The sequence below is a fragment of the Coregonus clupeaformis genome, chromosome 19 (assembly GCF_020615455.1).
Source record: "Coregonus clupeaformis isolate EN_2021a chromosome 19, ASM2061545v1, whole genome shotgun sequence".
In the NCBI taxonomy this organism is placed as follows: Eukaryota; Metazoa; Chordata; class Actinopteri; order Salmoniformes; family Salmonidae; genus Coregonus; species Coregonus clupeaformis.
This window is the reverse complement of record NC_059210.1, coordinates 8,217,971-8,230,950: the sequence shown is the minus strand read 5'-3', so window position 1 is coordinate 8,230,950 and position 12,980 is coordinate 8,217,971. Positions and strand designations below refer to the sequence as shown.

The 12,980-nt window shown below is 42.4% G+C and overlaps 1 protein-coding gene across 1 annotated transcript in view; it reads right to left on the bottom strand.

The window, feature by feature from the left end:
• The window catches only part of LOC121531553 (cGMP-inhibited 3',5'-cyclic phosphodiesterase A-like), a 262,796-nt gene extending 250,094 nt beyond the window's left edge, over positions 1–12,702 (bottom strand). Inside the window, exon 1 of the mRNA XM_041836813.2 lies at positions 10,859–12,702. Within this exon, the coding sequence (XP_041692747.1) occupies positions 10,859–11,857 (999 nt within the window). The 5' untranslated portion in view covers positions 11,858–12,702. The remainder of the gene's footprint in view (positions 1–10,858) is intronic.
• Positions 12,703–12,980: the final 278 nt, after the last annotated feature.

The window sequence follows — 12,980 nt, the reverse complement described above, 5'->3', positions numbered from 1 at the left end:
TGCTACTTGGCAGTTTATTAAATCTCCACTGCAGTTATTTTCCAGAGAAAAACAGTACCTGAGGACTAAGAATGGGCTTTGCAGTCTGCAGTAAGCAGAGCTTTGTCAAGAGAGAGGAGGAGAGGAGAGGACGATGGGGAAGAGGAGAGGAGAGGAGAGGAGAGGAGAGGAGAGGAGAGGAGAGGAGAGGAGAGGAGAGGAGAGGAGAGGAGAGGAGAGGAGAGGAGAGGAGAGGGAGAGGAGAGGAGAGGAGAGGAGAGGAGAGGTGTTAGGCAAGACAGGCTTTAGAAAGGCTTGGAGGGCCGGGTCAGAGGAACTGAAGGAATTCTCTTTTGCTCTATTTATTTAGTGAATAAACTGTTTTTGTCTCAATATCAATAAGACACTTAGAGACTGTTGGTCTGGGAAAAACAAGGCGTGGCGACCGTAATTCCGCCACCGTCCTCACACAAGTCTTACTAACATGACACCAATGTAATCACACATCAGGTCAACACAGTCCAGTTGTGCCTTTTGGATTTGTAACACCCTTGCTCAAAATGCACTAAAAGGTAAACACACCAAATCTCATACGACCATAAACACTATCTTTACAAACGAGAATATGGTCTGTTCTCAGTCATCTCACCTGAATAAATAATATCATATTTTAAGTTCATGCCAGAATAGTAGGGGGATGCTAAAATGGCTCATTTCTCAAATAGATACTCATGCATCCCATCCTATCCCTATACGTTAGATTTGATGTAATGCAATCCTACACACTTTCCTACTAATCAATTACTGCTGCAGTGCTTGTTGTTGCGCTGAGTGGAAATAGGAAGAACGCGCATTTTATGGCTTATAAATTGTTGAATACAAAGTGTTGACAGTGCTGAGTAAGAACTTAAACATGATCCAAACTCCGCCAGGAAGGCAGAGTTTGTACCTTCAGTCACATGAAATAGTTATTTTTTTTTAAGCAACAGTTCTCCTACCCGGCGCACAGGGCACCTACCGTCAACAGCCAGAGACCAATAATTTAAAAAAAAGGACCACAAGGCTTTATCGTTGTGTTTTTTACAGAAATGTTTGCCGATTGACTAGGAATGCCTTGGACATCGACCAGTCGATTGACATTGACCGGTTTGGGACCACTGCTCTAGAAAGTTCCATCTCGTGCTTCTCTCTGTGGGCTGATATTTATGCCCGCCAGTCCAGGGGGAGCAGCACAGCAGTCTCGGGACTACTGCACGCACGCAGCTTCGAGGGAACATTGTTGCATGTACAGGAATTTGACTCGGTGGAATGGTGCTGCTGCAGAGTGACAGACAGACAATAAACAGACAGACAACAGACAAAACATTTGGACAAATGATATAGACCCAGAATTTACACAATCCACATACAAACATGTACACTATGGGAGCTGAAGCTAAAATCTACATTAGAACTTAATATGTGTAGAGAAACAATTATGTATGTGGACACCTGCTCGTCGAAAATCTCATTCCAGAATCATGGGCATTAATATGGAATTGGTCCCCCCTTTGCTAATATAACAGCCTCCACTCTTCTGGGAAGGTTTTCCAATAGATGTTGGAACATTGCTGCAGGGACTTGCTTCCATTCAGCCACAAAGAGCATTAGTCAGGTCGGGCACTGATGTTGGGCGATTAGGCCTGGCTCGCAGTCTGCGTTCCAATTCATCCAAAAGGTGTTCGATGGGGTTGAGGTCAGGGCTCTGTGCAGGCCAGTCAAGTTCTTCCACACCAATCTCGACAAACCATTTCGGTGTGGACCTCGCTTTGTACACGGGGGCATTGTCATGCTGAAACAGAAAAGGGCCTTCCCCAAACTGTTGCCACAAAGTTGGAAGCACAGAATCGTCTAGAATGTCATTGTATGCTGTAGCGTTAAGATTTCCTTTCACTGGAACAAAGGGGCCTAGCCCGAACCATGAAAACCAGCCCCAGACCATTATTCCTTCTCCACCAAACTTTACAGTTGGCACTATGCATTCGGGCAGGTAGCGTTCTTCTGGCATCCGCCAAACCCAGATTCATCCCTCGGACAGCCAGATGGTGAAGCGTGATTCATCACTCCAGAGAACGCATTTCCACTGCTCCAGATTCCACCACTCCAGCCGACGCTTGGCATTGCGCATGGTGATCTTAGCTTTGTGTGCGGCTGCTCGGCCATGGAAAGCAATTTCATGAAGCTCCCGACGAACAGTGAGTGTTGCAACCGAGGACAGTCGATTTTTACACGCTACGCGCTTCAGCACTCGGCAGTCCCGTTCTGTGAGCTTGTGTGGCCTACCACTTCACGGCTGAGCTGTTGTTGCTCCTAGACGTTTCTACTTCACAATAACAGCACTTACAGTTGATCGGGGCAGCTCTAGCAGGGCAGATATTTGACGAAATGTCTTGTTGGAAAGGTGGCATCCTATGACGATGCCACGTTGAAAGTCAGTGAGCTATTCAGTACCGGCCATTCTACTGCCAATGTTTGTCTATGGAGATTGCATTGCATTTTATACACCTGTCAGCAACGGGTGTGGCTGAAATAGCCGAATCCACATATTTGAAGGGGTGTCCACATATGTTTGGCCATGTAGTGTATATATGTGCAAATCAATGGGGGAAATACATATGTGGGAGTCAATGGGGGAAATACATATGTGGGAGTCAATGGGGGAAATACATATGTGGAAGACAATGGGGGAAATACATATGTGGGAGTCAATGGGGGAAATACACATGTGGGAGTCAATGGGGGAAATACATATGTGGGAGTCAATGGGGGAAATAAGGTAGTGAAAAGAGCAACATAGTCTATGGATGAATAGTGCAGAGTGTATAGTCTAGGATGAATAGTGCAGAGTGTATAGTCTATGGATGAATAGTGCAGAGTGTGTAGTCTATGGATGAATAGTGCAGGGTGTATAGTCTATGGATGAATAGTGCAGAGTGTGTAGTCTATGGATGAATAGTGCAGAGTGTGTAGTCTAGGATGAATAGTGCAGGGTGTATAGTCTAGGATGAATAGTGCAGGGTGTATAGTCTAGGATGAATAGTGCAGGGTGTATAGTCTAGTATGAATAGTGCAGGGTGTGTAGTCTAGGATGAATAGTGCAGAGTGTGTAGTCTAGGATGAATAGTGCAGGGTGTATAGTCTAGGATGAATAGTGCAGAGTGTGTAGTCTAGGATGAATAGTGCAGGGTGTGTAGTCTATGATGAATAGTGCAGGGTGTATAGTATATGGATGAATAGTGCAGGTTCCATGGTTGGTTGGTAAATAGTTTGAAGTGCAAAGTCTATGAGTGGGAAGATCAACGTTGACCAGGTGGCCAGTTGGTAAGGGCCAGGGTGCGGGGGAAAAGGCTGTTCAGGTGGTCGCAGGTTTTGGTCGTGATTTACCTGGCGAGAGATTCTTATAATCATTATACTGTATGTGCAGGCTTGCTTTCTCGTTGACAGTTATTTTGACAGTTATTTAACGTTGCCCTTTCAGGAAACACTAGACATTAACTGACTGAATCAGAGTCATCCAACCTTCTACAAGCAGATCTTAGTTTGTATATAATCCTGTTAGTGTAGGCCTACAACATAAATCAAACCCATCTAAATCCATTTTCTGCCTCATCACTCATCATACAAAAACAAAGCATCCCTCGCTGGCAACATTCCTCTAGGAGGAATATTCTGGAAATGTCTGGGTGTTTCCATTTACACATATTTTATAATGTAGCAAGAGGATCGTTCTTGTAAAAGAGAATGTGTTCTCAATAAGGTAATAAAAAGGTAACAATAAGGAAAAAATAAGGTAACAATAAGGTAACAATAAGGTAATAATAAGATAATAATAAGGTACTAATAATGTAATAATAAGGTAACAATAAGGTAATAATAAGGTAATACTAATGTAATAATATAGTAAATATAAATAATAATAATATAATAATATGGTAATAAAAATGTAACAATAAGGTAATGATAAGATAATAATAATTTAATAATATGGTAATAATAATATTATAATAAGGTAACAATAACATAATAATATGTAAATAATAATATAATAATATAATAATAATATAATAATAATAAGGTAATAATAAGGTAATAATAAGGTAATAATATAATAATAATAACGTAACAATAATGTAATAATAGCTAAAATCATATAAAATCTACCGTATTAGCACCACAGCTCTGCTCAGGAGAAGGGGGAAAGAAATGGGCCTGACTGGACCACAAAGCAGAACAAACAACCAAACTTTTCATCTGTAGCCAACCAACCTCGAGAGGAGAGGTTAGCCTGTCTTTCAAGTGGCTGACTGGCCATACATAGTCTATACCGCCACAGCAGCCTCACATGTCCCTAACCTCTTCCCTCTTAACAGCTCCTGACTCAGGTCACAAATCTGACATCAATCAATCAATCCAATTTCAGCAGATGTCACAAAGTGCTATACAGAAACCCCAAACAGCAAGCAATGCAGATGTAGAAGCACGGTGGCTAGGAAAAACTCACTAGAAAGGCAGAAACCTAGGAAGAAACCTAGAGAGGAACCAGGCTCTGAGGGGTGGCCAGTTCTCTTCTGGCTGTGCTGGGTGGAGATTATAACAGTACATGGCCATTAAGGCCAGATTTTTCTCCAAGATGTTCAAACGTTCGTAGATGACCAGCAGGGTCAAATAATAATCACAGTGGTTGTAGAGGTTACAACAGGTCAGTACATCAGGAGTAAATGTCACTTGGCTTTTCATAGCCGGGCATTTAGAGGTTGAAATAGCAGGTGCGGTAGAGAGAGAGAGTTGAAAACAGCAGTTCTGGGACAAGGTAGCACGTCCGGTGAACAGGTCATGGTCCTGTAAATCCAGACCAGAGTAGAACCCCCTCTGTGTGTGTGTGTGTGTGTGTGTGTGTGTGTGTGTGTGTGTGTGTGTGTGTGTGTGTGTGTGTGTGTGTGTGTGTGTGTGTGTGTGTGTGTGTGTGTGTGTGTGTGTGTGTGTGTGTATCAGACAATTGCCTTTTAGGTCCGTAGCTATTAGTCACTACTGGTCATTCCTGTGGTTTAAGGGCCGCTCTGTGTTACCGGGAAAAAGGCAGAGATGACCTACAACTAAGCTAAAGTGTAAAGGCAGAGATGACCTACAACTAAGTTAAAGTGTAAAGGCAGAGATGACCTACAACTAAGTTAAAGTGTAAAGGCAGAGATGACCTACAACTAAGTTAAAGTGTAAAGGCAGAGATGACCTACAACTAAGTTAAAGTGTAAAGGCAGAGATGACCTACAACTAAGTTAAAGTGTAAAGGCAGAGATGACCTACAACTAAGTTAAAGTGTAAAGGCAGAGATGACCTACAACTAAGTTAAAGTGTAAAGGCAGAGATGACCTACAACTAAGTTAAAGTGTAAAGGCAGAGATGACCTACAACTAAGTTAAAGTGTAAAGTGAACAAGAAACCAGGAGTAAAGAAAAGTGACAGTTATTCAGATATTCAAAAATCCGAACTGAAGTTAGTATTTGATTACTTGGGAGAGTATTAATTTTCCAGGATTATTATTTTTTTAAAGTAAAAAAAAGTAAAGCCTTTGTATAGAATTAAATTAAATGATATATGTTGCATTGCCTACAAGGATGGACCATTACGTTCCACATTTTAATAAAACAACAGTTTTATGACAGTTTTTATGAGTGCGCCCCATAAAAAATATGCACTGGTAGCCTAAACACGTTTCACACGTGTAGCTTGTTGTTATTGTCCAATCACAGCAGCGCTACAGTCAGAGGCCAGCACTAACTAGTTACATTTCGTTTATTTCAGATCATCCAAAGTGTTGGTATTCCTGACTCCATCAGTGGAGGCTCCTCAGAGGAGGAAAGGGAAGACCATCCTCCTCAGTGAAAAAAACATTTAAAAATAGTTATCCTTTTTAGATAAAACTAAATATAATCATGTCACCAAATAATTGATTAAAACACACTTTTTTGCAATGAAGGTCTACAGTAGCCTCAACAGCACTCTGTAGGGTAGCACCATGGTGTAGCCGGAGGACAGCTAGCTTCCGTTCTCCTCTGGATACATTGACTTCAATACAAAACCTATGAGGCTCACGGTTCTCATGGTTCAACTTCTGGAGGCCGACCTCCAACCAATCAGAGCTCTTGCAGCATGAACTGACATGATGTCCACCCAATCAAAGGATCAGAGAACGATTATAGTACTGAAAGCATAAGCTACAGCTACCTAGCACTGCAGTGCATACAATGTGGTTAGTAGTTGACTCAAAGAGAGAGAAAGACAATAGTTGAACAGTTCTGAACAAATTAATTTATTCAAAAATGAAGGAGAAGCAAGCGAGCTATATAGCGTCACTTTTTTTTCACTTTCACAGCTAGCAAATGCAGCGAACTAGGTTAGCCTACTCAAACAGAGGGATGCTATGTTAGCTAGCTGGCTATGACTATCCAACACAACACTGGAACTCTTCCAAGTCAAGGTAAGCTTTTGGTTTTACTAATTTACTGCCACCGGGGCCCGCCAGTGTAACTGCTAAACTGCTTACTGACAGTACACTGTAATGGGTTTACTAACGCGTTAGTTCTATTAGCTATGTTTACTATGATGTTACTTTAGCTAATATGGTGACAACGATGTAGGCTGTGTGTAGCGGTTATTATATGATGGTTTGGAAAGTTATTTTTGCCTGGTCGCATACATTTTTCATATTGGCCCCCCGTGGGAATCGAACCCACAACCCTGGCGTTGCAAGCGCCATGCTCTACCAACTGAGCTACAGGAGGCCTACATCTGATGTGTTGTGCATTGAAATCCACAAGGGAAGGGAAAAGGTGAGAGGAGGAGAGCGTATAGATCTGAGAAGGAATACAACGTGGCTGCTATGAAAGTGAACTGTGTTTAGGCGTGATCATGGGTGTATTCATTGCACCGATTCTGTTGAAAAAAGTTTCTTAAATGGAAACAAACGGAACGAAATGGGGATAAACATACCTGAATTTGTCCAATAGAAACTCTTGTTTGCAACTGTTGGACTAATGATTACACCCTAGATCAGCTAGATGCAGGCAAGAGTGTGCAAGGCGGTATTGAATGTGTCACTGTCTGTCATGTGTCACTGTCTATCACCTCAAAATTGCATCTTGACCTTTGTGCATCTAAAGTGCATTCGGAAAGTATTCAGACCCATTGACTTTTTCCACATTCTGTTACATTACAGCCTTATTCTAAAATAAATATTTTTTTTGCTCACAATACCCCATAATGACAAAGCGAAAACAGGATTTACATAAGTATTCAGACCCTTGACTAGGAGACTCAAAATTGAGCTCAAGTGCATCCTGTTTCCATTGATCATCCTTGAGATGTTTCTACAACTTGATTGGAGTCCACCTGTGGTAAATTCAATTGATTGGACATGATTTGGAAAAGCACACACCTGTCTATTTAAGGTACCACAGTTCACAGTGCATGTCAGAGCAAAAACCAAGCCATTGTCCGTAGAGCTCCGAGACAGGATTTTGTCGAGGCACAGATCTGGGGAAGGGTACCAAAAAATGTCTGCAGCATTGAAAGTCCCCAAGAGCACAGTGGCCATCATTCTTAAATGGAAGAAGTTTGGAACCACCAAGACTCTTCCTAGAGCTGGCCACCCGGCCAAACTGAGCAATCGGGGGAGAAGGTCCTTGGTCAGGGTGGTGACCAAGAATCCAATGGTCACTCTGAAAGAGCTCCAGAGTTCCTCTGTGGAGATGGGAGAACCTTCCAGAAGGACAACCATCTCTGCAGCACTTCACCAATCAGGCCTTTATGGTAGAGTGGCCAGACGGAAGTCACTCCTCAGTAAAAGTCCCATGACAGCCTGCTTGGAGTTTGTCAAAAGGCACCTAAAGGACTCAGACCATCAGAAACAAGGTTATCTGGTCTGATGAAACTAAGATTGAACTCTTTGGCCTGAATGCCAAGCGTCACGTCCGGAGGAAACCTGGCACCATCCCTACGGTGAAGCATGGTGGTGGCAGCATCATGCTGTGGGGATGTTTCTCAGCGGCAGCGACTGGGAGACTAGTCAGGATCGAGGCAAAGATGAACGGAGCAAAGTACAGAGAGATCCTTGATAAAAACCTGCTCCAGAACACTCAGGACCTCAGACTGGGGCGAAGGTTCACCTTCCAACAGGACAATGACCCTAAGCACACAGCGAAGACAATGCTGGAGTGGCTTCGGGACAAGTCTCTGAATGTCCTTGAGTGGCCCAGCCAGAGTCCGGACTTGAAACCATCTCTGGTGAAACCTGAAAATAGCTGTGCAGCGATCTCCCCATCCAACCTGACAGAGCTTGAGAGGATCTGCAGAGAAGAATTGGTGAAACTCCCCAAATACAGGTGTGCTAAAAGTGTTTCAACAAAGTACTGAGTAAAAGGACTGAATATTTATGCAAATGTAATATATCGTTTTACTTTTTTGATAAATTAGCAAAAATTTGTAAAAACCTGTTTTTGTTTTGTCATTATGGGGTATTGTGTGTAGATTGATGAGGTGACAAAAAAAACTATTTAATCCATTTTAGAATAAGGCTGTAACATCACAAAATGTGGAAAAAGTCAAGGGGTCTGAATACTTTCCGAATGCACTGTATGTTGTCAACTTTAATTCATAGCAACCTCATGATGGGTATAGGGAAAATGTGAGTATCATTCATGTAGTAGCCTAAACCTATCGATGTTACATTGAACTGGGTGAATGGAATATGAATGACAGCCATCCAATATGCTGTAATAGAAATAAGGCCATGCTTATGAAAAAATACAATCGTCCTCCCTCATCTTAAACAGCACCAACCGCCACTGATTTCTAACCAATACAAAATGGAATTGAAATTGCAGAATTAAGTTGGCTAAATGAGAATGAGTATGCTACAATGATCAACCAACAGGTAGGCAGTTGTTTAATATGAATGGAGTTGTTGTAGACATTGGACGGGGAGCGCAGCAAAACAGCTTCAATTAGCCTTGCTACTTTAGCTAGCTAGCTGGCTAACTTAGCTGGCTACAGTTGCACGCTAGCTTCTTTACAACGATTTGATGCAGTGGTCGCTGTGAATCATCCAGGTGGGTGCTACACATTGGTGATGGGTGAGGTCAGTTTCCCCCTACTATGTAAAGTTTTGAGTACCTCAGATTGTAGAAAGCGCTATATAAATCCAATCAATTCTCATTATTAAGTCAGGCACTACCAGATGGTATGATAGATAACCTATGGCAGCAACGTGTTTGTCTATCTAGCGGGAGTCGGTTTGGCACGTAGACCGTCACACACACACACCGGTCTCTAGCCCCTCCACCACCCTTCTGCTGAAAACAAGCAGAGCGCAGCTTCTCTCTGGAGTCGCACGAGCAAGTCTCCACTGAAGTTTCAACAACAACGACAACAAAATATATAATAATACAACACATGTACTTCGACTATCCCCCGATATCCGAAAAAGTATAATGATATTATTTGCATACTGATATCATTTCAAATGCCCATCCATAGTAAAGGAGAAATGAAATAGGTCCAGGAGTGAAGAATAAATGAAACCCCTCAATTCTGACATTAAGTGGAAGTGGATGATAGTGATTTCATAAACAATACCATACATCTGTAAATCATTTATAGATTCATCTTAAATTTAATTATAAGGTGCCATCAGGACATCTATAGTGATGAGATGAGCCAGTAACATTCACATCGTACCTACAGCTACTTCCAGTAAAACTAAAATTGAATTGCACATTTGATAGACTACTGAAAGCTAGAGAGAAAGAGAGAGAGAGAGAGCTCCTAATTAATAATTCTATATTATATTAGATTCTATATTATACTATTCTATTTAGATCCTTCAATAGCTTCATGTCACTAAATCAAATATCGAAGGAAAAACCATACTGGAAAATGAAAACTGTGGAAATGACATAGAAATGTACCAATTTATGAGTGAAAATTAATCAAAACTTCGAATTGAAATTCAGACCATATTGGGGTATATTCTCTGATAAAGCACTCTATGTGACATCAATCAAAATGTTCAAAGTGTACTGTACTACAGAGATATGGAAACTCTAAAGTACACAACAGCAAACTCTTGAGAGATCCAAGAGAAGATAGTATCAACTGTTAAGAGCTCTGTTGTTATTACATGGTTATGATGGAGGAATATGACTAGCAAAGTTCTCTTCAGAATAATAGCAGTCCAGATATCAATCTCAAAGCAAACATACTCAAAACGTACTCAAAACTACCAAACGGAAATGTATCATCAAAGTGACTATCAAACCAAAAAGAAGCACTGGTATTTCCAAAGTATAATTTCAATAGGAAAATTACAAAATGATAATAACAACATGATGTATTATTATTATTATTATTATTATTATTATTTTAATAATAATAATAATAATAATAATAATGGCAGTAGTATTATCACTATTATTCTTACTATTACTTGTATTACTACTATCCTCGTTGCTGATAACGTCAATAGTAGGCCTGTCATACAGGCAGAAATATCATACAGCCATAATTAAAGATAGGCTCAGCAACACTTTGCAATAAATTAATGTTATTCAATAATAATAATAACAACAACAATAATAATAATAATAATAATAATAATACTAGGCTACATCATATTGTTTCTATTATAATGTGTTGTTATTATTCCATTATCTTGAATACACGTTCGGAGACAGCCCTAATCCAACCAACGCCTGAGGGAGAGCCCAAAACGAGCCACAAACAAACCAGCCATACAGTCTGCCAAGTCCAACGGGACTCCCGTACAGCCAGAAAAAAAGCTCCTTACCTGGTCCCTCTGAATGCATGGCAGCGAGGTCCTCCTGTGTGACTTGCTGTTGGGCTGACTGTGTGCCATGTCTGTGGAAATCACAGAACTGGACCTCCTTCGCCTTTTAAACACAGGGGTCTCGTCCCCTTCCCTCGCCCCAGTCACAGAGGGGGTACAGCCCTCCCTGGGTAGCCCTTGGTTCGGAAGTAGGCTATCAGCATACCTCGCCAGTAGGATGCCCAACACTCCCACCAGGTACGCCACGTAAGGTCTCCAAGTGGCCCGGACTTTGTGCAGCGAGATGAGCGAGATAGTCCGAACGACGCTGACGAACACTATGACCGAGATGCCGTGCTTGAGCCGCGCTACCATGAGTGTGCCGGTGGCCAGGCAGGCGAGCACGACCGCGGCCGCTGACGTGCTGAAGGAAAACGGCTGTTGTTCATCCGTCCCAGTCCCGCCGTGCACGAGAGCCCACGCCGCCGTCTCTCCTAGGTGGCAAAGCGTGAGGAGGAAAAGGGCGGTTTGGATAAGCACTCCGCAGCGGATCAAATACAAACCCACCCAAAAGAAGGCACATAGGAGGGTAAATACAGGCGAGATCAGATGCCAGAGAGTTAGCAACAACTCCCCTGCGCAGCCTGACACGATATGAACAGGAGAGCAGGAGTGCAGCCTGCTGAGGCTGTTACCACTGCTACTGAGCTCAGTCCTCCAGTCGGCTAATTTAACCACCAGAGCGAGAAAAACCGACAGTGAGCCCACACATACTGTACACCGGAGTATTTGGGAACTCCATATCTTGAACACGAGCCTCACCATGCACGACCCATATGAGCCATCACCATCTCGGTCGCGACTGTCGGGCAGTGGCTGGTTGACACTTGTTTTCACATAACCATTGCGCTCCGGTGCCCTGAAGGTTTTATCGTGAGCGCCGGTGCTGTTATTGCTACTGCTCCGTAGATGTACTACACCACTGCTGCTACTGTCAGATTCTACTACTGGCATTGCCATCACTCATATAGCAGCGTTACGGACTCATATAGCAGCGTTACGGAAGTATGCCTATGAAGAAGTGTAAAAGCTACATCTAGACCAGAGGGTCTATCGGGTAATGGGACAGGGCATGAGTTATTGACAGAACGAACCAAGCACCCTGACACAATCATACATTTAGAAAATAATATAGCACAAAGAGAATTAACGGCTACAAGGGTCGGTTATTATTTCACCATACGGTCATACAAACGAGTCTCCACACTGAGAGCATTTTGTTTTCCCTTTATCTTTGTTGCTTATTTAGGTACAGTAATGAAAATAATGAAATACCCCAAAATAGACGATATGCACTGAGGCAGGATGACAGTAGGCTTCAGTCACAGACCAACTCATGACATATTGCAGGGAGAGCAGATCTAGGCCATTTCTTTCTTTCTTCGCATCACATCATCATCCACACAGACGTCCCGCGCTGCGCGCTACTGCCCTCCTTTGTGTTCCCCGTCTCTCACACAGTCACACTTCTTTGGTGTTTTTTCTTCTCGCCTCCTGTTTTAGTTTCCTCAATATTTCCAGGAGTCGTCTTTGCAAAACACAAATATATTTTGAGGTATAGGTTTAACGATGCCACATGCGCTCTGGTCATAAATTGAACACTTATCTGTTCATTTTTAGAGTCACCGAGTTATTCCACACTCACGAGCCCCCGCTGCCTCCGATGATTCCGATGTTAATTGCGGTGGTAATGTGGACCGGTTTTTTAGGTCGTTGTGCCTTGCTGTTGTATATGTTAGTCATCGACTCTGAAAACGTCCGTGCGTGAGAGTGTGACTGTTCTCGTGCCTCAAGCTCTTTCACGCGAGTAGAGTAGAGGGGCAGATAGGGAGATGAGGAGTAGGGGATGCAAGCGAAGTGCAACCCCAAAATCATTCACTACCAAGCCTTCAAGGTATAGGATTAGGCGCTGTGAAAAGCATGGCAGTTAATGCATCAATATCCGCACCCAATAATTTTGTTGTCCCGTTTTTTTCTCTCAATTCTTCTCAATGCATGAATTTAGAATGTGTTTGTATTTGCGAAGTGTTTCGTAAACATTTTGATGAAGGCCATGCATACATTTGGTTGAAGCATCAATTAA